At 38.0% G+C, this 25,942-nt stretch overlaps 1 protein-coding gene across 8 annotated transcripts in view; it reads left to right on the top strand.

Annotated features, from left to right (window-relative positions):
• RCOR3 (REST corepressor 3) overlaps positions 1 to 25,942 on the top strand; it is a 57,278-nt gene that overhangs the window by 19,078 nt on the left and 12,258 nt on the right. For all 8 annotated transcript variants that reach the window (XM_055233923.2, XM_055233924.2, XM_055233921.2 and 5 more), the window contains 3 exons: positions 313 to 391; positions 10,064 to 10,282; positions 16,554 to 16,631. In XM_055233923.2, the coding sequence (XP_055089898.1) occupies positions 313 to 391; positions 10,064 to 10,282; positions 16,554 to 16,631 (376 nt within the window). The remainder of the gene's footprint in view (positions 1 to 312; positions 392 to 10,063; positions 10,283 to 16,553; positions 16,632 to 25,942) is intronic.

Here is a 25,942-nt window from a genome sequence, read left to right as displayed (position 1 = left end):
GCTAACGCCTGTAATCCCAGCACTTTGGGAGGCTGAGGCGGGCAGATCACTTGAGGTCAGGAGTTTAAGACCAGCCTGGCCAACATGGTGAAACCCCGTCTCTACTAAAAACAAAAATTAGCCAGGCGTGGTGATGGGCGCCTGTAATCCCAGCTACTTGGGAGGCTGAGGTGAGAGAATCGCTTGAACCCAGGAGGCAGAGGTTGCGGTGAGCCAAGATCATGCCATTGCACTCCAGGCTGGGCAATAAGAGTGAAACGCTGTCTAAAAAAAAAAAGGGAATTCAGTGTACTAATTTTTGTTTCTTCTCAGTGATGATGATGTAGAAGAAACACATCCAATGGATGGGAATGATAGTGATTATGATCCCAAAAAAGAAGCCAAAAAAGAGGTAATGATGATCATTAGAAGTGCTTGTGATTGTTCTACAAATCTGCTGAAAAAGAATGAACAGTACTTCATATTAAAAAGTTTTTAATGTGATGTTTTATGAGATAGTAAATTTCAGTGTTAATTAGCAATACAGTCGTACCTAGAACCCCAGTTAACCAAGTTGTTGAAAGTTGAAAATACCACTGAAACTGGAAAAAGATCTGAGTTTGTTTAAACTTAGCATTTACTAGTTATCTGACCTCAATCAATTTAGTGACTCTCATTCTTCTGAAGAAACTCAATGCCATGGGCCATTCATCACCTTAAACTCTTTCATCAATGTTATTTAAAAAATTCTATTCTACTGTAATTTTGTGTTTTACTGATTTTCTTTCTACTGCTAAATATTCTCAAATTCCTTAATTCCTTCATTTTCTCCCCCAAGTCTGCCTTACCTTTGTTTCACAGAGCCGTGGTCCCAATGATCAACTATTCGAATCTCTTTCTTTCCCATTTCCCCATTCCTTTAACTCCCCACTTCCCTTATCCTTCTGCTATACCATCCCTAACCTTGTAAACTTATGATGCTGGATTTGTTGCTATTCACGGTCTAAGAGACGCAGCAGGAGAAAATGATACAATTATGTAAATTGTTGCTACTATGAAAAAAGTTTCCCGTCTCACTGTAGTCCTTAAGTGCCTCTGTTTTTAATCTCTAAGTTCCACGTTTTTTTCTTAGTAAAATGAAAATAGTAGGATTGTTTTGAGAATCAAAGAGGTAATATGTATAAAAGCACTTTTTACAGTACCCAGGACATAGAAATCTTGGATACAAGTTGCTGTTGTTTTATCTGGGCAGCTGTTTTGAACATTCTTCCCTTCCTACACATTGCCTAATACCCCTCCACCCCTAAAAACACTTGGCAGATAACTTCATCCATGTCACAGAGAAAGTGTCAGAAAGAAGCTCCCTTAAATTCCAGCCCTTCCTCTAACCTCTGTGCTACCATACTGGCCTTTCCACTGTGGTATATTAGTACTTAGAACATACTACAGTTACTGTATTTTGCCCACTAAGCTGCGAACTCTTTGAAGTCAGGGACTGAGTTATTCATTTGTATCCCCTAACACTTTGCACAGTACCTGGTATATGGCAAATATTCAATAAATGTTGATTCAATAGATCGTTGTTGAATGAACAGTCTTGGGCCTTAATATCCCTCTCTCACAGTAGGAAGGATCTTTTTTCTTTTCCTATACAATTTCACTGCTTGTGTGATCCTATCCATCCATTCGTATCTACTCTGAGACTTTCTCCACCAGTTATCCTTTGTCTTTCCCATATTTTCAACCCTTCAGTGCAGCCAAAAAGTATGTTCAAGTCTTCCATTTAAAAGCATTTCTCAGGCCGGGCGCAGTGGCTCACGCCTGTAATCCCAGTACTTCGGGAGGCTGAGGTGGGCAGATCACCTGAGGTGAGGAGTTCGAGACCAGCCTGACCAACATGGAGAAACCCCGTCTCTACTAAAAATACAAAATTAGCCAGGTGTGGTGACACATGCCTGTAATCCCAGCTACTCGGGAGGTCGAGGCAGGAGAATTGCTTGAACCCAGGAGGCGGAGGTTGCAGTGAGCCGAGATTGCGACATTGCACTCCAGCCTGGGTAACAAGAGCGAAACTCCATCTCAAAAAAAAAAAAAAAAGCATATGTCTTAACCACTCTAGAAAACAAATCATCCTTCTTAGCACTATGTCACTTTTGAGTCTGCTTTAGTCAGGCTGCTTCTGTCCCACCACTTCACTGAAACTGCTGACAGGTTACCAATGATTTCCTAAATGCCACATCCAGTGATCAGTTGTATTCTACTTGTGCTTTCTGTATCAAATTACTGACCCCTCCCTTCCTGAAAAACTGTCTTTGACTTTCGTAATGCCATTCTGATTGCCGTCTACCTTTTTAACCATTGTGTCTCAATTTTAGTAGCATCTTTTACTTACTCTATTCCTTTTATCATTATTCTTTTTAATTCTGTCTCTCAAAAAACTGAGATTTGATCTCTCTGTTCTTCTCTGTGTGATTGCCTTCTTCTTAGGTTCTCATCTCTTCTCTGAATTATCCTAACAGTTTTCTCTCTGATTATCTCCGTGCCTCCCTTTCCACATTCTCCACACCACCCTTTCCAGTCCATTGACTGCCCTGTTGCCAAAGCAATCCTTTGTAAAGTTGACAATTCACTGCTTGCAGTCCTTACATGGTGTTGTCTATAGGATAAAACACAAACTCTCCAGTTAGGCATTCCCTACCCTTCCCCATTTATTTCTGATTACTAACAGTGTTTTAGATATGTCTTTTAGTTCCCTGGCTTTTGTCCTATGATTATGTTGGTCCCTTTTTTTCTGGAATTCCTTTCTTCCCAAATCTGCCTAGGAAATTCCTCACAACTCTGCAAGATGTAGCTTCTCTATGAAATCTTGTGCCTTATCTTGAATTGACAACCTCCTTATTTCTCCTTAAATCTGTTGCAGTACTAAGTCTACTGAGTGGTACTTGTTTACTCATAGTTTCCCCTCCCTGCCTTCCTGTCCCTGCATGGTGAGCTCTTTAAGAGCAAGAATATATTTTAACTATTTTCCACTCCCAGGGACTGATACATAGTAAGCATTTAGTAAAATTTTAATGAATGAGAATACATTCTATATGCTCTTAATTATGATATAAACCTGAAAACTTAGGAATTTGCTACCTAGAAAACATATGTATGTATATATGTATGTGTATATATGTATATATATATATATGGAATACATAGTTTTGCCCAACTATGCAAGATGTTGCATACTCATTTGGTCTTTTTTTTGCTTATGATCTCATCTTACCAGAAAATAATATGAGGGGAGTATAAGTTAAAAAGTTTTAAGAGGATACTGCAGAGGTGTGGTCCAAGACTAGCACTATGTGTCAGCAGCTTCATTCCAAACAATAAGGATAACAGGCAGGGAAAGAAACTACATTATTGCTTTTAATGCAGATCTTTGTAGCTGCTTCTGCATGTTGTTAACATATTACGTAGAAAGTTTTAATTTTAACTTTTAAAAATTGTGAACTATATATGCTGTAGAATATGTACGGTTTAAAGAAAAATAATAGATACCAGTGTATCTACCACTGAGCTGAAGAAACAGAAGTCCTGTTTGTGTTTCCTCAATTGGATATTCTTTTTTTTTTGAGAGGGAGTCTCACTCTGTCTCCCAGGCTGGAGTGCAGTGGTGCGGTCTTGGCTCACCGCAACCTCCACCTGGACTCAAGCAATTCTCCTGCCTCAGCCTCCTGAGTAGCTGGGACTACAGGCATGCGTCACCATGCCTGGCTAATTTTTGTATTTTTAGTAGAAATGGAGTTTCGCCATGTTGGCTAGGCTGGTCTAGAACTCCTGACCTCAGGTGATCCGCCTGCCTCAGCTTCCCAGAGTGCTGGGATTACAAGCATGAGCCGCCGTGCCCGGCCTCAATTGCATATTCTCACCTTCTCTCTAGAGGGAGCCACTATAATGAAATTTTTTAATTATTCACTTCTTTCTTTATAGTTTTATCACATATATATAATCACATATAATGATATGATTATCATTTAGTTTCATTTATTTAATACTTTATTTAAATGGAATCATATTGTATGTATTCTTCAATAATTGCCTTTTATTATTTTTGCGATTCATTTTTATTGCTATATTAAAGTGTTCCATTGTATACATATACTGCAACTTATTCACTCTCCAATTAATAAACTTAATTTTCAGCTTTTTATTATGGACACTGCTGATATGAACATGTTCTGGATACACATGTCTAAGAGTTCCTTTGGTACAATAGTTCTCAGCTAGGTTTAGCACTGACCCCGTAGGGGACATTTAGAAATTATGGAGGTGTTTTCATTGTTAACAGTGATTGTGGGGCATTTCAGTTTTCGAGTGGGCAGGAGAAAAGGATGACAACTATACTGAAATGCAAAGCACAGATTGTTTCACCAAAATGCCAACAGTGATTTATTGAGTAACAGGGTCCCAGGATTCTTTGGAATGGAGTCACTCTATTTTAGGGAATAGCCACATTAAACTTTCCTAGGTAATGGCATAATTGTTTTCTATAGCTGATATACCTCCACTAGGCTATGAGAATACCCATTGTCTACTTCTTTGCCAATGCTTGATCAGACTTTTAAAATGTTCCAAATCTGGCAATATGAGATGGCATTTCATTGTGTCCTCAGTTTCATTCATCAGGTAACTACTGAGGCTGAATGTTTTTCTATCTGTTTATTAGCTATTGTTACATGTTTCGTTCGTGGAGGTTTTTGTTTTGTTTTTTTTAGAGACAGAATCTTGCTTGTTGCCCAAGCTAGTGTGCAGTGGTGTGATCATAGCCACTGCAGCCTCAAACTTCTGGGCTCAGATGATCCGCCTGCTTCATCCTCCCAAGTAGCTGGGATTGCAGACGTGAGCCAGCATGCCTGGCTTGTATTTTTTTATTTTTTCACCTATTTTTCCACTGCATATTTGTCTTTTTCTTAAAGACTGAATATAAAAAGTTTTTTCGTATTGAATTCTTTGTATATTCTGGATACGAGTCCTTTGGTTAACAGCAAATATCTTTTACCAGTTTGTGTTTTGTCTTTTTACTCTCTACAGGGAAGTAAACAGCTGTTTCATCAAAAGCATATAAATTTTAAATATTATTTATTTATTTCATTTTCATTTATTTATTTATTTATTTATTTATTTATTTATTTTTTGAGATGGAGTCTCGCTCTGATGCCCAGGTTGGAGTGTAGTGGCGTGATCTCAGCTCACTGCAAGCCCTACCTGCCGTGTTCACGCCATTCTCCTACCTCAGCCTCCTGAGTAGCTGGGACTACAAGCACCTGCCACCACGCCTGGCTAATTTTTTTTTTAATTTTTTATTTTTGTATTTTTAGTAGAGATGGCGTTTCACCATGTTAGCCAGGATGGTCTCGATCTCCTGACCTTGTGATGCATCCACCTCAGCCTCCCAAAGTGCTGGGATTACAGGCGTGAGCCACCATGCCTGGTCAATTTTAAATTTAAATTCCAGTATTCTTTTACATTTTCTTTTGAAAGTTTTAAACTTTTTCTCTTTTTACATTGAAGTCCTTGCTGTAGCAGTAAATAAGTTCATGTTGTAAGGTAGAGATCCTTTATTTATTTATTTATTTAACAGTTGGGGGTCTTGTTTTGTCACCCAGGCTGGTGTGCCAGTGACACAATCATAGCTCACTGCTGCCACAAATTCCTGGGCTCAAGCCATCGTCTTGCTTCCTAAGTAGCTGGGACTACAGGCATGCACCACCACACCCAGCTAATTTTTTAAAAAACTTTTTGTAGAGATGGGGTCTTGCTATGTTGTCCAGACTGGTCTTGAGCTCCTGGGCTCAAGTGATCCTCCCACCTTGGCCTTCCAAAGTGCTGGGATAACAGGTGTGAGCCCTACCATGCCTGGCTATTTATTTTTTAATACGGAATTGAATATCTTTTTCAACTAGTCTGCAATACCAGCTTTATTATATATGAGGCTTACGCATATGCCTGGCTCTCTATTCTGCTTCTGTCGTCAGTTAAATATTCCTTGCTAATCCCACATTTTTTCAATTACTTATAATAAGCCTCATAAGTCTTGATAGTTGCTAGGGTAAGTTCTGCTAATAGGTGGTTCTTCTTAAGGAGTGCGTACCTTGGTTATTCTTGGACCTTTGCTCTTCATAACTTATTTGTATTACTTTTGATTTCCTATATAGTGATTTATATTACCTGAAAATAATAGCTATTTTGTTTCTTTTTAGTCCTTGTATCTTATTTCTTCTCTTACTGAACTGGTTAGTATCACCAATATAATTTGAATAGAAGATATGATAGGGAACATTTTTCTGATCGTAAAGAGAATGGTTTTTGTTTCAACATCAAGTAGGATGTTATTAAAGGTTTTTAACTCATTCACATTGCTGGTAGTTGATGCTAGCTGTAGGTTGGAGCAATTCCATTTGGCCTCTCCAATTTGGTGGTCTCTGAGTAATCTGACTTCTTGCCATAATGGCTGGTTTCCTCCAAAGTAATCAATCCAGGAAGCACTAAGTGGAAACTACTCAGCTATTTCTGGCCCAGCCTTGAAAGTTACTCAGAGTCACTTCTCTTGCATTCAGTGGTTATAAGTGAGTCACTAAAGTTGGTTCAGAATCAAGGGGAAGGAATATAGACCCCTGCTTCCCCATGGCAGGAATGTTTAGGAATTTGACATGTTTTAAACCTCCAAGCCCAGAGCATGGAATTTTCATAAATGTTTTCCCATGTGTGCTTAGGGATATTATCTTGGTAACAAGGTTTTATATATGTCCGTTAATTTAGGTTTGTCAGTTCTGTGGTTGAAATCCATATTCTTACTGCTTGCCTACTTGATAGCTTGGTTTTTGTTGTCTGCTTATGTGATCAATTATTCTGATCACTCAATTATTGAAAAGTAGTTTTTTATCTGTTGAAGTTAGTGTTATTAGGTGCATACAAATTGTTTTATCTTGCTGCTGAATTGAGCCTTTTATCAATATGTAGGGTCTCTTTTATTGGCTTCTGCCTTGAAGATTATTTTATCTGTTATGTTGATAGCTCCACCATTTTTCTTCTGTTAAGTATTTGCCTGGTTTATCTTTATCATTTTACTTTCAACATTTCTGTGTCGTTACATTTTAAGTATGTGTCTTATAAGGAGCAGATAGCTGGGCGTATGTATTAATATTTTATCTGAAGAGTTTAGCCCATTTATATTGATCATGTTTAGCGGATGTATTTTTGTTCTTTCTTATTTTTACCTTCTATTTGACTTGCTTTTCCTAGTCTTCTTTCCCTTTGTTCATGTCCTATTTTTGGGGATTAAGAACCCATCTGTTACTCTATTTTCTTTCCCACTCTGTCTCTACTTGTTTGGGATGTTTCTATATTTCTTTTCTTTCTTTCTTTCTTTTTTTTTTTTTTTTGAGACAGTCTTGCTTTGTCACCCAGGCTGGAGTGCAGTGGCACGATCTCGGCTCACTGCAACCTCCGCTTCCTGGGTTCAAGCGATTCTCCTGCCTCAGCCTCCTGAGTAGCTGGCACTACAGGCGCATGCTACCACGCCCGGCTTATTTTTCGTATTTTTAATAGAGATGGGGTTTCACCGGGTTAGCCAGTATGGTCTTGATCTCCTGATCTCGTGATCCGCCCCCCTCGGCCTCCCAAAATGCTGAGATTACAGGCATGAGCCACTGTGCCCAGCCAGGATGTTTCTATATTTCTATTCTTATTGTATACTCTGAAAATTTTATCCTGCATATTTAACTTAAAATCTAATATTGATGTCTTTATTGACTTTCTGATTAATAGAAGGCCCTTAGAATGCTTTGACTCCATCCACTACCATCCTGATTTATATACTAGTTTTGTCCACAGTTTGTTACATCTTGGTTTTTTAAATCTCACAGATCAAACATATAGTCCATTTTGTTTAGATTTACCCACATTTTTAACTTCTATTTTGCCCACCCTTCTTTCCTGAATCTAAGGGCTTTCTTTGAAAATAATTTCCTGAAGTATATCCTTCAGAAGCTCATTTAGTGAAGACCTGTTGGTCATAAACAGATTTTTTGAGACCTGGGTTTAAAGTGCATTGTTCTAGAGAGGATTTGCATTTGCTTCTGTTATTTGTCTCTAGGCACTACCAATCTAAGACACTTTAAACTAAAATCTTGATTTGGGGTTTTTCAGGCAAACAGATCATATAAATTTAGGCCCCAAACCTGCCTGAATGGAGGACTGTGGTTGGGGCACTCTTGGGAGACTTTTTTTTGGTTTCTTTCCACCCAGCCAAGAGTGAGATGGGCATGGCTCCCATTAATCACCCCCTCCCTCTGCAGAGCAGGGGTGTTTTTCTCCTACTTCACAAAGTGATGGAGTTCCCCTTTTAGCATTCTGGCTTGTCTCCTGTGCCCTGCACCTGTTGTCCATTGAAGCCTGGCTTTAGGCAAATGACAACTACTGCATACTTGATTCTCCCTCTGGATTCTTGCTTTCTCATCATTTCAGGCCTCGGAAGAATTTCCTCACTTCCCTGCCAGCTCAGAAGTGAATGTTAAAAGACTTTAAAAAATGTTTGATCAGCAATTTTAGTAGTGCCCTACTGGAAGGACTTTCTCTGAACATCAGATCTGCCATGTGTTGCTTGGAGTTAACTTCGAGCAATTAAGTGGATTATGCTTCATAATAAATGTTCAGTGGGTGCAGAGTGGCTCACACTTGTAATCCCAGCACTTTAGGTAGCCGAGGCAGGTAAATCACCTGACATCAGGAGTTGAAGACCAGCCTGCCTAACATGGTGAAACCCCATCTCTACTAAAAATACAAAAATTAGCTGGGTATGGTGGCGGGTGCCTGTAATCCCAGCTACTCCGGAGGCTGAGGCAGGAGAATTGCTTGAGCCCAGGTGGAGGTTGCAGTGAGCCGAGATCGCGCCACTGCATTCCAGCCTGGGGGATCAAAAAAAAAAAAAAAAAAATTTTTTTTAACGAATTTTACTAAGAGTTCCTTTTCTAAGAAATTGGAGTATTAGACCAGGCATGTTGGCTCATGCCTGTAATCCTAGCACTTTGAGAGCCTGAGGTAGGCAGATCACTTGAGTCTAGGAGTTTGAGACCAGCCTGGGCAACATGGTGAGACTCCCGTCTCTACAAAAAAAGAAAAATTAGCCGGGCATAATGGCACACAACTGTAGTCCTGGCTACTCAGGAGGCTGAGGTGGGAGGATCACTTGAGCCCAGGAGGTCAAAAGGCTACAGTGAGCAGTGCTCATGTCACTGCACTTAACCTGGGTGACGGAGTGAGACCCTGTCTCAAAAAAAAAAATTGGATTATTAAATATATTCATTGAAATGATCTTCAACCTAAAAGATATAGTTTCTAATAGATTATTCTTTCAGAATAACGTGTTTTTATATCATACTTTAAGAACAACTTATAATGAAATAATGCTTAAAACTTCACAGTCATCATTGTTATACTTTTAACTCTTCCGAGGCATATATTTACTTTTATTTTAATCATAGATTTGGAAGTTAGAAATATTTTCAGGGTTAAGATAATTGTGCCCCTTTTAACCTTTAGAGGCGTCGTTTTCTTTCAGCAACTGTAAAGTAAAAATGAAATGTTACCTGTCTTTAACCAGCTATCTAATCTGCTATGTGTCATAATTTCTAAATTACCCCCTTTTTTCTTTCTAATTTTTATTTTTAGAGGAACTTTGCATTTAATAAGTTGGCTTTTTCCCCCCTTTATTGCTAAGGGAAAATACAGCACATCTTGAAGTACATAGGAAAGTTTAGAGTCTTAACTTATTCTTTCACTTATTCCTAGTCCTCTGGGCCTAAAAATCAGATATTTGATTGAGTGGATTAAGCAAGGATATATTATGTTGTATGCTTTTCCCCCCACTTGGTGAGTGCTATGTGTGTGTGTGTGGACTTGTACATAATATATAATTGGTTAGAAGTTTTTTTTATGTGTACTTATTGCAGCAGATACTTCTAATATTAATAGACTGTTTTCACTTTATACATTTGTGAAAACCAAGTGACCTGTTATTCTGCTTTTATTCTCTTAGGGTAATACTGAACAACCTGTCCAAACTAGCAAGATTGGACTTGGAAGAAGAGAGTATCAGAGTTTACAACATCGCCATCATTCTCAGCGTTCTAAGTGCCGTCCACCTAAGGGCATGTATTTAACCCAGGAAGATGTGGTAGCAGTTTCCTGTAGTCCTAATGCAGCCAACACCATCCTGAGGCAACTGGACATGGAGTTGATCTCTCTAAAACGTCAGGTATTTTATAAAAATAATATTTTTAATGATTCTGTGCATTTTGGCTATCCGCTTTTACCTAGGTTGAGCTCAGTTGTTTGCAGATTTTTCTCAGCCATCCACTTATGCAGGTTTCATTTTTTAAAGTTTATCTTATGTGCAACTTAGAAGATACCTCTGCCTGTTCTGGATTTGAATCCCAGCATTGCTGCCTGTTAGCTCTGTGGTCTTGGGCAAATTATATAACCTCTGTAAGCTTCAATGTTCTATCTATAAAACTGGGGATGATAATCATTCTTCTCTTGCAAGTTATTGGGAATTATTTGCAGTGATACATGTAGATTGTTTAGTAGTGCTTGGCACATTTTGAATGCCCAGTGAGTAATGGTTGTTGTCTTCATCATCATCATCATCAGTAGTAGTGCTAGTAGTATTGTAAGGGCAGCATCATCAGAATCAGATAGTAGTTAAAAATCAGCATCTAGAGTCAGTGAACCTGTTAAGTTCTAACCCTGGCTATACCATCTCCTTCCTGTGTAACCTTAGAGGAGCTCTTTAACTTCTTTCAGCCTCAGTTTTCTCATCTGGAAATGTGGATAATAGTATAGTGGTTGGGAGGAATTAAACAAGATAATATATGGTAAGTGCTTAAAACAGTGCCTGGCACATATTATGTACCCAGTTATTCGTTGCTATTAGATCTCTGGCCTTCCTTAGTTGTCTTTTCCTATTTTTTGTTTGTTTTGTTATTTTTTTCTTATCCCTTTAATCTAGATATTCTTCTAAATCTGTACTCTCTTGGTCTATATCAACCAACCCTATACTCTATGCCAGTGACTTCTGAGTCTTATTTCTCAAGCTGTGACTTTTCTCAAGCTCCTTAGCTATAGTTCCAGCTGCCTGCTAGGTCTTCCCATAAAAGATTTTTTTCTCCGTTTCCTGTCTGTTGAAACATCAGAATCATCTTTTATTCATCCCCCGCTGTTACCCCTTTCCCAACACATGTAAACCAAAGTGGTAACCAAGTTACGTGAGTTTTATCTCTGAAATTTCCTTTAAGTCAATTCCCTCTTTTTTATTTCATCACTACTGCCCATTTAGGCTCTTGCTATCGCTTGCCTTACAATAACTATCTTGTTCATTCTTTTTTTTTCCTTATTTTTTTATTTTAATTTTTTGTAGAGAAAGGTTCTTGCTGTGTTACCCAGGCTTGTCTCGAACTCCTGGGCTCAAGCGATCTTCCTGCCTGTGCCTCAAAGTGCTGGGATTATAGGCATGAGCCACCACACTTGGCCTCTTGTTAATTCTTTCTGTTATTTCTCTTTAACTGGAGAAACACATTGTTGCCAGTGTTATCTTTTTAAAGCACTGGGCTGATCACTGTCATTCATCTTAAAGCTGTTTGTTAGTTTCTTCTTGCTCTTAGCAGGTTACAGTAGAGGTAGACAGGGATTTATAAGAAAATCATGTTAAGAAATTTGAAATTCATCCTGAGTTAGGAAACTACTGAAGGACTTTAAGGAAACGTGGAACATGGTCATATTTACATTTTTCAGCTATATCTTTTGCATTTTCTTGTTTGTTTGTTTTTTTTTTTTGCTTTTGTAGTTGCTTTAGTGATTACAATATTCATCCTTAGCTTATCACTGCATATTTAGTTAATATTACATAGTCCTCCCTTAATCCGTAGTTTCACTTTCCATGGTTTCAGTTACTTGCAGTACAGTACAATAAGATATTTTGAGAAACAGACTATATTCACATAGCTTTTATTACAGTATATTGTTATAATTGTTTTATTTTTAATTAGCTATTGTTATTCTCTTATTGTGCCTAATTTATAAGTTAAACTTTATCATAGGTATGTATATATAGGGAAAAACAGTACAGGTTGAGCATCCCTAATCTGAAAATCTGAAATGCTCCAAAATTTGAAACCTTTTGAGCACTGACATAATGCTCAAAGGAAATGGTCATTGGAGCATTTTGGATTTTGGGTTTTCGGATTAAGGATGTGCGACTGGTATATATTATGCAAATATCCCCAAATCCCCCGAAATTTGAAACACTTCTGGTTCCAAGCATTTTGGATAAGGGAATACTCAACCTGTATATGTTATGATTTGGTACTATCCACAGTTTCAGGCATCCACTGGGAGTTTTGGACTATATCCGCTGCAGATATGGGAGGACTACTATATTCTGCTTACAAAATGTAAGAACCTTGCAACAGTATAGTGTGGGATGAAGATTCTCTATCTTAAAACATGTTCAGATTTTTCTATTCCTTGGTCCTGGTTATTCACCCAAACTGCTTTTCTGGTTCTCTTTTCCTAAACATAGGCCACATTTGCTTCCTCTGCTTTCTTACCAAAACTTATTCTCCAACCCTTTCTAATCTAGTTTCTGCCCCGTATGGTATTCCAGTTCTACTGAAACACCTCTCCGAAGATCATTTATGGGCTGACATGGTGGCTCATGCCTGTAATCCCAACACTTTGGGAGGCCAAGACAGGAACATCACTTGAGGCCAGGAGTTTGACACCAGCCTGAGCAACATAGTGAGACTTCATCTCTATAAAAAAAATTTAAAAAATAGCCAAACGTGGTTGTATCTGTAGTGTAGTCCTAGCAACACAAGAGAGGCTGAGGAGAGAGGATCGCTTGAGTCTAGGAGTTCAAGGTTTACAGTGGAAAAAAAAAATCACTTATAAACAAGTGGCCACATCTAATGCTGCCTTCTTGGTTTTTAACTCCTATGACTACTAGTAATGTTTGACGCTGTCAGCCATGTCTTTCTTTTTGGAATTTCTTTCACTTGACTTTGTGACTCTCTGGAGTATGTGTGTGTATAGTACATATTTAGAAGGCAGCTATCCTCACCACTATACCACCAGCGCATCTCATATTTGGTTAAATGCTTAGCCTTTAGTCAAACTATGAGTGCAAGATGCCTATCTTCCAAACCACAGCAATCCTCTTTAGAAAACTTCTAAATCATTTGCTGTAATACTTTAAATGCACTAAAAATATAAAGGAATAAAGTGTACTCAGTCACCTGTATTCATACTTCATTCTCAGTACTACTACTCCTACACTTAGGGACTATTTTTATTGATTTTTTTAGAAGGCACTTTAAGCTTTAACTTCCTAACTTGGTTATTCATTTGATGTGTGACACAGTAAAGGTTTGCACTCATGGGTTTACAAACCCTGTTAACCACTGCTACTTTTATGTCACAAACATCTCATATGCAGTGTTCAAGCTGAATTCTTCCACACTCACCCTAGTTATCTGTTCCACGTTTTGTATTCTCTGTCTCAGTGAGTAGTGCCACATACTCTAAATTACTGAAACCAGTGACCAGTTACCCTCAATTCCCCCTAATTCTCCACAATCAAGTGTTTACAAAGATGTCTTGGCCGGGTGCAGTGGCTCATGCCTGTAATCCCAGCACTTTGGAAGGCCGACGCGGGTGAATCACAAGGTTAGGAGTTGAAGACCAGCCTGGCCAACATGGTGAAACCCCGTCTCTACTAAAACTACAAAAATTAGCCAGGCATGGTGGCAGGCGCCTGTAATCCCAGCTACTCAGGAGGCTGAGGCAGGAGAATAGCTTGAACCCGGGTGGCAGAGGTTGCAGTGAGCCAAGATGGCGCCACTGCACTCTAGCCTGGGCGACAGAGTGAGACTCTGTCTCCAAAAATAAATAAATAAATAAATAAATAAATAAATAAATAAATAAAAAAGTCTTAATTTTGTTTCCAAGGTATTTCTTTAATCTCTGCATACCACTACCATCCTTCCTTCATTCCTACAGTTTTAATGAAAGTTTTCTTATTTATTTATTATTTCTCATCTGGATTGTTAAATTAATTTCCATCTTCTTTACCCTATTTTCTTCTTCATATTACTACCAGAAGTGTCTTTCTAAAAGGCAGATATGGTCATTTTGTTCCCTTGCTTAAAAATCCTTTAGGTTTCCTTCAATCTTTAGGCAAAATTAAAATTCCTCGGTCTGGCCCCAGTCTAACTTCTTGCCTTTGCCTTAGGGCATTTCTGTCTTCCTAAGTGTTATTCTGCCTGGAATGCAGTCCCTCCTCCCAAGCTTGTCTGCCAGTTTAATTCTTTAAAACTCAGTTTAGCTGTCCTTTTCTTTGGAACACTTTCCCTAATCTTCCCCACCACCTGTTCATCAACATATATAGAAGCACATTTACTCTCTCATTCTCTCTCTTTCTCTCTCCAAGTCTATGTTAGGTGTTTTAGCGTTTATCTTACTTTTGTATTTACTTATCTCCCCACTAGTCTATGAAATCCTCGAGAATTCACACTTTACATTTTATCTCTATATGTCTATCTAACATGGCCAGCTGACTACCCTTGAACCATCCTAGATTTTATGCATTTTAGCTGTGGTTTTAAGATCTCTAGTGAAAATAGTTCATAAATTACTTCATAAGTATTTCGTTGTCCACACTAGGGGGGAAAACAGAGGAAAAAAGTAAACAATCCTAACCCTTAACAGTCTAAATGGAGACTAATAATATTGCTAGTAGAATAGAAGTTAAAAACTTGGTATGGTTTAAATTCAGGTTGTATCTCCAAGCCTTAGGAAGGTTTCTTAACTTCTCTGTGCCTTATATTCCTCATCTGTAAAATGGTTATAATATAAGTAGAGTCTGTTCTGCTATAACTTTTTTTGAACATGTAGATTTGTCCTAATGCAGTTAATATACTCAGGAACAATTTGAGCATAACATGAATTTTTTGTTTGTTTATGTATGATTTTTGTCAGCAAAACAAAATGTACCCAGCTGAACTGAGCGCGCACACACATCTCAAACATGTACCAGCTACCTCAATTCACTGTGTGTTATGAACCATACATATATGGTGTTAAACCTTTTCATCTGATTTCAAGTAACCCTCCTACCACTTCCACAGTAATTCACAAACTACAACCATTTTGACTCCCACTTCCATAAGCAACCTTCAGGTTTATTTTCAAGGTAAAGTACTGTCTTTGTTGTAGCATTTATGGATTAAAAAAAAATTAATTAAGATTGTGTAAAACTGTGTTGCCATTTTTGTTAGGTTCCTGTCTTATGTGTCATTGAAGTTTTTTAATGTTGTGTCCCAACCTCCTTTTCCCTACAAGCCCTGTGGTTTTTATTATGAATTTTGCATAGCACACTGACTTTTCTTTTCTTTTCTTTTTTTTTTGAGATGGAGTCTCACTCTGTTGCCCAGGCTGGAGTGCAGTGGCAGGATCTCAGCTCACTGCAAGCTCCACCTCCTGGGTTCATGCCATTCTGCTGCCTCAGCCTCCTGAGTAGCTGGGACTACAGGCGTCCGCCACCACGCCCGGCTAATTTTTTGTATTTTTAGTAGAGACGGGGTTTCACCATGTTAGCCAGGATGGTCTTGATCTCCTGACCTCGTGATCTGCCCGCCTCGGCCTCCCAAAGTGCTAGGATTACAGGCGTGAGCCACCGCGCCCGGCCTTTTTTTTTTAAGACGGGGTCTTGCTTTGTCACCTAGGCTAGAGTGCATTGCCATAATCACAGCTCACTATAACCTTGAACTCCTGGGCTTGAGCAATCCTCCCACCTCAGCCTCCTGAATAGCTAGGACTACAGGTTCATGCCAACATGACCAGCTAATTTTTTTTTTTTTTTTTTTCATGGAGACAGGTTCTCACTATATTGCCAGGGTGGTCTCAGACTCCTGGCCTCGCAACACTAGCATTTTAGGCGTGAGCTACTGTACCTGGCAAGTTCAGTGACTTTTAATGTATTTATCATGTTATAGCAGAACTGATTGTACTTACCTCACAGAGTGGTTTTGAGAATTAAGTGATTTATTACATATAAAGGACTGAGAATGATGTTTTATACATAATAAATACCTAATAAATGTTAGCTACTATCATCGCTATTATTGGAAAAATTCTTATTTAGTCAAAACACTATGGTAATGAGAAAAATTGATGGAATTTAATTCCTATATATGCCAGTTGTCTTTGGTTATAAAAGTTGTTGCTAAAAGATATTCAAAACCATGATATTCAAAGATATTCAGAGTCTTTTAGTCTGTTAGATGTTTAATTAGTTCATACATGTATAAGTTGAATTAGTGGCATGTCATACCCCAAGTGTGATTAGTATGACTATTCTCCTAAAATAAAATTTAAGAGGGGTTTGGAATATATTCTTTTCACTTAATTGAGTACTCACAAATTTACCTAAGTACGCGATCTGATTCACGTTTGGGGTTATTTTGTTGAAGGTTCAGAATGCTAAGCAAGTAAACAGTGCACTTAAACAGAAAATGGAAGGTGGAATTGAAGAATTCAAACCTCCTGAGGTATGTTATTGAAGGATACATGTGATTAAGTATAGTGAAAACTTGTTTTTTCAGTTATCTAGTGTCCAAGTAGTATTTTGGTCACATGCATCATTAATACTTTGAAGATTTCGTAATATGGATAATTTATTATGTCTCTTTTTATTTAGATGATCTTATGAGGCTTGGTTAATCATTTTGTATTTAAGTTAAATTATTTATTTCCTGCCCTTAGAAATTCATAGCAAGCAAAGCAATTAGGGAAAATAGTAGTAGGAACAGTGTATGTGAAACTAGAAGCTCATTGATGAGCAAGCTAGTGTATTTCTGGGTCTACAGCAATGTTTGCTGAAAGCCCTTTCCTGCTTGTATGAATTGGTAACACAGCAAGAAAAATATCATGAAAACAAGTTAGATTATTTTAACAAATTTTTATTTTAAGATAATTGTCTTTGGCTCAGCTTCCACTTACGATTTTAGTATGTGGACTTACATTCTTGTACTTACAAAAACAAGGTATAGATTGACCATTTTCTCAAGTCTTCTATTTCAGTTGAAACCTAAATATGTTTTTGATACTTGTGGTAATTATAGGGGTACTTACATTCCCTTAAGGTCCAATCAGGTCTTTTTCTAGGAGCTTCTATTACATCTTTTTTCTCTCTTTGACATTTCCTTATTATGCTTCATATCCTGGATTTGCCTTTCTGTGTTTGTGATAATCAAATAATCTTATTTGGTCTTATTGGGACTTTTTTCCCCCAGAAGGGGAAAAGAACTTGGTTGACTAAAATATCTACAGGTGAAATTTATGTGAGAGGTTATGAGGAGGCAGAACAGTAGTTCTTCAGAAATTATGTACCATAGGCCATCTTAGTCATCAGTGTCTTTCAGAAAGGAAGACTTACGAAAAAAGTTGTTTTTCACTGTTTTGAATAATCTTTTTCAAGAAGGTTAGGTTATGGAAAAGTGTGAAAAATAATAGCAGAAGACTGATATCTCATTCCTGGCCCACAGGTAGACTGACAAACATTCTAGTAACAATTATTTAAGGATAATATAATACCCAAAATTACTATTTTGTTATATTATTGCAACAAAAATTATTTTAATTTTGTATTATGCATTAAAATGCATGAAAGCAAACAATTTTATATGTCTATAATTTTGTAATCTAAAATGTAAATAAAATACTGCAGATATTAAAAACATTATGGGACTAGCAGGAAGAACTTTATACTAGTAAGTGTGAAAAATAAAACAGAAATTCCTAGGAAAATGTGTCTTATCAAAATTGCTTGAAAAAGAAAGAAAAGCTGAATAATTGGTAATCATTAAATAAAACGAAAGAATAATTAACATTTTTCTGTCACAAGAAAACTCCAGGCCCAGACAATTTTACAGAAAACATTTACTAAGTTTTCAAGAAAAGGATAATTCTAATCTCAGATTTTCCATAAAATTATAGGACAGCCTCACTCATTAACTTTATATAAAGAAAGATGTGAAAGTCCAGTAGCATTTTATAGCTTCCCTATGTGCTATTTCATTTGATTTTTATGTAAATCCATACAGATAGGTGAACCAGATACTATTATTTTACATGAGGAAACTGGAAATCAGGGAGGTTAACCAACTTGTTCAAGGTGACAGAACTAGTAAATAATGAAACTGGCTATAGCTCATCTTTTCAGAGTCCTAATTGGACTTCTATATTAGTATGTCATGTTGCCTCTTAACATTTGGAAGTTTTTATGTAATAACAAAATTATATATTACATTTCCACATTTGAATGCAGTTATTGGGTGAGAAGTTGTCAAACATTTATTGTAATTTTTGATTTATTATAAAAATAATGATCAAAATAAAATAACCAAAATGTTAACACTCCACCATCCATATACTGAAGTTTGGATATTACTTTGGGTTGATTTATTGAACTTATATGATGTGAAAAATGTATATATGTTGTATCATCTAGAGAGTCCCCAGGATATACTTTATATTTGTCATATTATTCTTACTGCTTTGGGGAGGAAGGCAACTTGAATAGATGTGTTTCAGATTAACAATTACAGTAAAGAACTTGAAGAATCAGGTAATCTATCTCCTTACCTTTAGTTTAAACCATATCTAATCAAAGAATGTTAATAAGCTTTGGAATAATTACAGTAAGCCGTCAAATGAAGTAACTCTACTAAAAGTAAGCTGTTACTAAAGTACTTATTAATTTGGTTGTATTTCTTATTTTCATTTAGGGAAAAATGGGTTGAAGAAAGTCCATTCACTTCCACAAGTATTTATTGATTAACTGTTTCATAGGAGGCACTGTGTTAGGCCCTGTGAGAAGTGTGTGGGAAGGGGGAACACAAAGATGTGGACAAGATGATGTGATTTTTCCACCTGCTTTTTAAAAAAAAGAACTTGCAGTCTAGATGTTATAAGACAAACTGACAAAAGTTGTATGATAGATTTATAAGCAAAGTATACAGGGAAACAAGCGGACATTATTCATTCTGGCAAGGACAGTTAGAGAAGACTTCTTAGAGGGGGAATACTGCAGCTGAGGTTTGAAGGATAAGAGGGATTTTTTGCACATACAGAAAGGACCAAAGAGGTCATTCCAGGCAGAGGGAATAATAGCAATGGTTTAGTGTTGAACAGTACATTCAAAAATATAAATCTAGTAGGGGAAAATTAAAAGCACTTTTAAAAATGAGTCAGCAGGTATTACCTGAGCACTTATTATGTGCTCATTATTGTGCTAATTAATTGCTATTGAGGATTCCATGGAAATGTAAAACAGTCTTTTCTCAAGAAGCATATTGTCTACTTAGGAAGGCAAACTTGGATGCAGAGAAGGAATGAACATGGTATATGAGAGATGTTAGCAGGGTTGAGTGGGGGCATCTTTGTGATAGACATCAGTGGGCAAGGCCAGAGTATAAAGTCCTCATGAAAGCCAGAAAAAGGGCCAGGCGTGGTGGCTCACGCCTGTAATCCCAGTACTTTGGGAGGCCGAGGCGGGCGGATCATGAGGTCAGGAGATTGAGACCATCCTGGCTAACACAGTGAAACCCCGTCTCTACTAAAAATACAAAAAGATTAGCTGGGCGTGGTGGCGGGCACCTGTAGTCCCAGCTACTCGGGAGGCTGAGGCAGGAGAATGGCGTGAACCCGGGAAGTGGAGCTTGCAGTGAGCTGAGATCGCGCCACTGCACTCCAGCCTGGGTGACAGAGCGAGACTCCATCTCAAAAAAAAAAAAAAAAAAAAAAAAGAAAGCCAGAAAGAGAAGTTTGCCTTTTAAATTAAGTCAAATGGAAAGACCCTGTAGTTTCTTTAGTACAGAAGGATGTAAAGAAAATTTTTAATTTTAGAAAAGTTATGACATTATTATACAGGATAAATTAGAACAGGGAAACTTGATAGCTGCTAAAATATTAAGCATGTAAGTTGTCAATGATAAAGGGGTATCAGTAGGGTTGAGTATTAGTTATAGGAATGGAAGCAAGTAGTAAACCCAAAGAACATTGCAAGGTAGGAAATTAATCTATCTCCTTGAAAGTGTGTGAGAGTGTTGAGGGTGTCGCTGGCATGTCTTCTGCTTTGATTTGTTTTGGATGGAGGTAAATGGGTAGGTGGAGGAAAGATTGATGAATCCAGAAGGAAGAATAAGTGTAACTGAAAAAGGAGGGCTTTTTGAAGCTGTAAATTCCCCATCTATAGTTGTTTTCCTGCAAAGGTAGACGACATCCTTTCTTTCTTTTTTTTTTTTTGTTTGAGACAGAGTCTCACTGTCACCCAGGCTGGAGTGCAGTGGCGCGATCTCGGCTCACTGCAGGCTCCGCCCCCCGGGGTTCACGGCATTCTCCTGCCTCAGCCTCCCCAGTAGCTGGGACTACAGGTGCCCGCCACCTCGCCCGGCTAATTTTTTGTATTTTTAGTAGAGACAGGGTTTCACTGTGTTAGCCAGGATGGTCTCGATCTCCTGACCTCGTGATCCGCCCGCCTCGGCCTCCCAAAGTGCTGGGATTACAGGCGTGAGCCACCGCGCCCGGCGACATCCTTTCATTATGGATGTTGGGTGGAATTTTCAGCATTGAATAGAAGGTTTAATTTGGTGACATTTTCCATCTCTTTCAACTCAGAGGTAGTATGAATCTGCCACTGACGAAAATGGGAAAGATGTGAAAACAATTTAGTAGAGAAAGGATGGAGTAAAAATGCCGAATTCACTAAGGATGTCATAGATAGTTCTAGAAGGCTTTTTGGGACCTTTCGTATTATTATATATTAGATTGTCTTATTTTTTATTACTATGTTATTTTTAAATCAACAGCATTTCAGATAGGTGTTTTTGTAGAAGAATATACTCTGTGATATCATGTAGCTAACTACAGCTACCATGCAGTTTTAGATTCCTAGATATATTCTAGTTGTTCTTTCTTTAATCTCTACCAAAGTTTCTCAGGTTTAAAAGACAGTATTAAAATCAATAACTTATGTGAGTCCTGTATATTTAAAATTTTTTACCCTATTTTTTCTTCACTCTTCCCCCTCTTCTGCTTCCACTTGTCACACACTGACTGTTTAATCCTATACGGTTTCAACCGTCCCTTCTGCATTTTTCCTTTTCTTGCTTTTTTTTTTTTTTTTTTTTTTTGAGACAATCTCACTCCCATCACCCAGGCTGGAGTGCAGTGGCGTGATCTCGGCTCTCTGCAACCTCCATCTCCTGGGCTCAGGTGATTCTCCCACCTCAGCCTCCTGAGTAGCTGGGACCACAGGCACACCACCACACCTGGCAGATTTTTTGTAATTTTAGTAGAGACAGGATCTTGCTATGTTGCCCAGGCTGGTCTCAAACTCCTGGGCTCAAGTGATCCACCCGCCTCGGCCTCCCAAAGTGCTGGGATTACAGGTGTTACAGGTGTGAGCCACCACGTTGAGCCCCTTCTGCATTTTTCCACTGAGCTGCCTCTTAGCATTGGCACTGATGACCACATTCCACAACTTTTAACTTCTGATTCCCCTTGCCATTTTCTGAACCCTTGATATAGATGACTACCCTTCTTTTTCTTCCTTTAACTTTTGAGAGGTTATGTTCTGTTTTATAACTCTTCTTCTGTTCCCTGGTTTGTCTTCTATACATATAGGCATTCTCCAAGTTGTTCTCAAAATTCATTTCCCCTGTCTTGGATGCACAATCTCATTATTTTACTGTGTTAAAGTTATATCATATGTTCATTTAAATTACACAAATTTATCCAGACATTCAGTCAAATAAAAGAGAGAAAGAATATTTAGCTATAGCAAGTGCAGTAGTGCTGGCAATTCTGCTTATACTCCGTTTATTGAATGTATGCCCCACAGTGAGCAGTAGTGAGCTGAGAATTGAGAATCCACTATTTCTTTAGTCAATCTTAGTTTCTGCATGCCTTCTGTGTGTCTCTTTGAACTGAGAGAGACTCTAGTGTGTGTGTGTGTGTGTGTGTGTGTGTGTGTGTGTGTAAAAAACAACACTACCCTAAATTCAAGCCAACAGCTTCATCTGTGGTTTAACTGAAAAACTAGTGGTCTATTCCAATGCTGGAGGAATACCTGGCTGTGTGGGTGTGTGGAGAGACTGTGTGCCTGTCTCTGGCTACCTTTTTAAAGACATTTCAAGAGTAATCTTGAAAAAAAATTAAAAAAATATTGTAGGCCAATTTTAGACCTGAGTAAGATACGACTCCATTGTTTTTTCTTATAAAAATTTCCCAGAGTCTTCAAAACTGTGTTTAAATAAATGAATCTGATTTTAGCCTCAAGTGGAACCTGAACTCCACCTGAATCTCTAATACCTCATTCTCATTGTATCCCAAATTAAATTAAATCTAAGCCTCACCTTCCCACATCTCCCACATCAGCATTTCTTGATTTCTCAGGTTCTTAACAGCATTGTCCCTCTCCCAGCTTTCCAGGATTAAAGTCTTACTTTAGTTATGATCATATGCCTGACCCCTTGCCCCCCAAAACAAAACACAACTATTGCTTATTAAATTTGGTGTGAACTTATCAACCTTGATTTTTACTACCCTTCCAAAAGTGGATGGCCCTTATCATATTTTAATTTAGTTAAATATCACCAACTTTCCAGGCTATCACTTCTTACTGACACAAATCCTGTTTTCCCTTACATGTGGATTGCCTTCCCATTATTTGCCTTTGAGAAGCTTTTCCTATTCTAAAACCCATCTCAGTCTCCAACCTTTCCTTGTTCTGTGTCCCCGCTTAAATCATTGTGACTTTTTCTCCCGTCTTGAAATTCCCCTGTATACTCTGTACTTTTTAACTTTAAAGTTATTTGTATTCATTCATCTTCTGATTTGTAAGCTTTCTGAAGTTTAGATGGAAAAAAATTTTCATAATGCATGTTTTCTTTCATTTTTTGTTACCTTTTCATTAATGATACCTTTCCCTCCAATTTCTTTCAGATTTAATAAACATGAATTGATCAACTTTTATTTGCTTAGGCAGTGTACCAGATGCCTTTTTAGATATAGTCTAAATATATCCTCATATTTAGTTATATTTAATCCTTAGAGCAACCTACAACATAGTTACTGCAAGTTGTATGTACAGAAGATCCTCAATATCCAACTGGTCATTAATCCACGTAATGCATGGAGAAGCAAAAATTGCCAAACAAGAACATTGACTAATAAACCAATCATTTATAAAATTAGGCTCTACTCACCAACTCTTCCTAATTAACTTTAGCTGTAGCTGTTATCTGTCCCATTCACTACATCATTATCCTTCTCTGTCACTCTCTTGCTAATACAATGCAAATACAGCACAAACCAAAATGAAATTGCATACTTTGCAAAAGATGAGAAACTTCATGAAGTCTGTTAAACTGCAAGAGAATGACATTAGTCACCTACAGAATTGACAGATGAGTATCCAGCAGAAGTAACCATTAAAGAAAAAAGTGATCACTCACAGGCAAGCACTTCACAAAAGAATAATTTGAGAACCAAGTATTAAGAGAGGCCCTTGAAATTATTTCAATAAGCCTTTAAAACAAAAAATGACCCATTTTATGATCATGTAAATTTCAAAGCCAAAGGATGTTGCACCATTGTATAGTCAGAAAAGATATGCCAAAAAATAAAGTGTATTAAACACATCATTAACTATTTTAAAAAAGAACTAATTTCTACAGGTTTTAGTTTCACATTGCAGATTGAACTGCAATCAACCTTTTATTTTCTTACCATTTACTATTTACTATAAAATATTTTGACCTGTTTTAAACTGATTTCAGTACCAGTTATCCTTGGGTACCAAGGGCCTTTTTTATCCACCTTCCACAGCCAAGGTAGCATCAGATTGCCTGTGCATGAACTCAGTGTGAACTTCCTTAGTGTAAAGTTAGGGCCTCAATTAACAATATGTATCCCTTCTGAATAGAGTTCCTCCTCATTCTTGTTACTCCCCTTTCGGGGGAACATATGTTTACCTAATTTTTCCTATCTCTTTTTTTTTTTTAACTTTTTTAGATTTGTTGTGCTCTTTTATTACTGTTTCTTTATGTCTCATAGTTTTTGTCCTATTCTCCCCTTTCTCTTTTCCTTTTTACTGTTTTTCCTTTGTCTTATCACCAGGTTCCTAACCTTGAGGCGTATCCACTGTCTACTACCTTGCCTGCCCTGCTGTCCCTTTTTAATCTCCTCATCTGGAATACAGTGGTTTGTTTTAGGTTTTTCTCTCCTTAATTCTAAGTCCGTTTTTTTACTTTTTCATTTCTCCTCTAACAAATTTTTTTTAGCTTTGGATTTTTGTTTCATTCTTCATTCTGAGTACTTGCACCTCCTTACTTTTGGTGAGAAAGCTGGTGTTACCTAGAACCTCTGTGTGCTATAGAAACTCTTATTGCTAAGACCATGAGTGAGGTAAGACCTAAACGCCCCTTCTCAAAGGAAGCCATCTTTCTGTTTTGCCCAACATGCCCCGGTATTACACCGAGCCACTTTATCTTGGCAGTTCTTTCTGCAAACCCCTGCACGCTAGTGTAGTTATTTCTGTCCATCTACTGTCAAAGGTCCTTGATTTACCAGTCAGTGGGTATACACTAATGAAGTCTGATTAGATATTTGCTGTTGTAATATTACCATACTGAAAATCCTAAATTTAGGATTTTTGTGGGGAGAAATATTGGGGAGTCTGGAGAAAAAATATTCTTATCAGGATCACTTTCTGCTTCAGAAATTTTAAGAAATATTTTGGCTAGGCGCGGTGGCTCACGCCTGTAATCCCAGCACTTTGGGAGGCTGAGATGGTCAGATCACAAGGTCAGGAGATTGAGACCATCCTGGCTAACTGTGTTAAGTGAAACCCCGTCTCTACTAAAAATACAAAAAAATTAGCCTGGTGTGGTGGCGGGCACCTGTAGTCCCAACTACTTGGGAGGCTGAGGCAGGAGAATGGCGTGAACCCTGGGAGGCGGAGCTTGCAGTGAGCCGAGATCATGCCACTGCATTCCAGCCTGAGCAACAGAGCCAGACTCCGTCTCAAAAAAAAAAAAAAAAAGAAAAAGAAAAATTTTAGGGCTTAGGCCTGTTCTGTAGTTCTATGATAATTTATACCACTGTTTTCGGGGAGTAAGGATAGGTTTAATCTTAAATATGAAGGGAAGAAATTTTAGAGTCATAGATCCTCTCTAAAGAAAATAAAGTTTCAGCTGGGTGCAGTAGCTCATATTTGTAATCCCAGCACTTTGAGAGGCCCAGACAGGCAGGTCACTTGAGGTCAGGAGTTTGAGACCAGCCTAGCCAACATGGTGAAGCCTCATCTCCAGTAAAAATACAAAATTGGCCGGACATAGTGGTGGGTGTCTGTCATCCCAGCTATTCAGGAGGCTGAGGCAGGAGAATCAATTGAACGTGGGAGGCAGAGGTTGCAGTGAGCCAGGATCATGCCACTGCATTCCAGCCTGGGCATCAGAGGGATAAAGAAAATAAAGTTTCTTGCTTATGGCCAGAAGTTTGAGACCAGCCTGGCCACATAGCGAGACCTTATCTCTTAAAAAAAAAAAAAAATTAGCTGAGTGTGGTGGCAGGCGCCTGTGGTCTCAACCACTACTTGGGAGGCTGAGGTAAGCGGATTGCTTGAGCCCGGGATTTTGAGGTTGCTGTGAGCTGTGATCATGTCACAGCACACTCTGGCCTGGGCAACAGAACAAGACCCTGTCTCAAAAAAAAAAAAAAAAAGTCTCTTAAATGTTTAAAACGAGGCTAAAATTAATATCTGCAACGTGTGATAGGAATATTATAGTTGGGAAAT

This window comes from Symphalangus syndactylus, chromosome 19, assembly GCF_028878055.3.
Source record: "Symphalangus syndactylus isolate Jambi chromosome 19, NHGRI_mSymSyn1-v2.1_pri, whole genome shotgun sequence".
In the NCBI taxonomy this organism is placed as follows: domain Eukaryota; kingdom Metazoa; phylum Chordata; class Mammalia; order Primates; family Hylobatidae; genus Symphalangus; species Symphalangus syndactylus.
The sequence above is the reverse complement of the archived record's forward strand: the minus strand, read 5'-3'. Positions and strand labels throughout refer to the sequence as shown.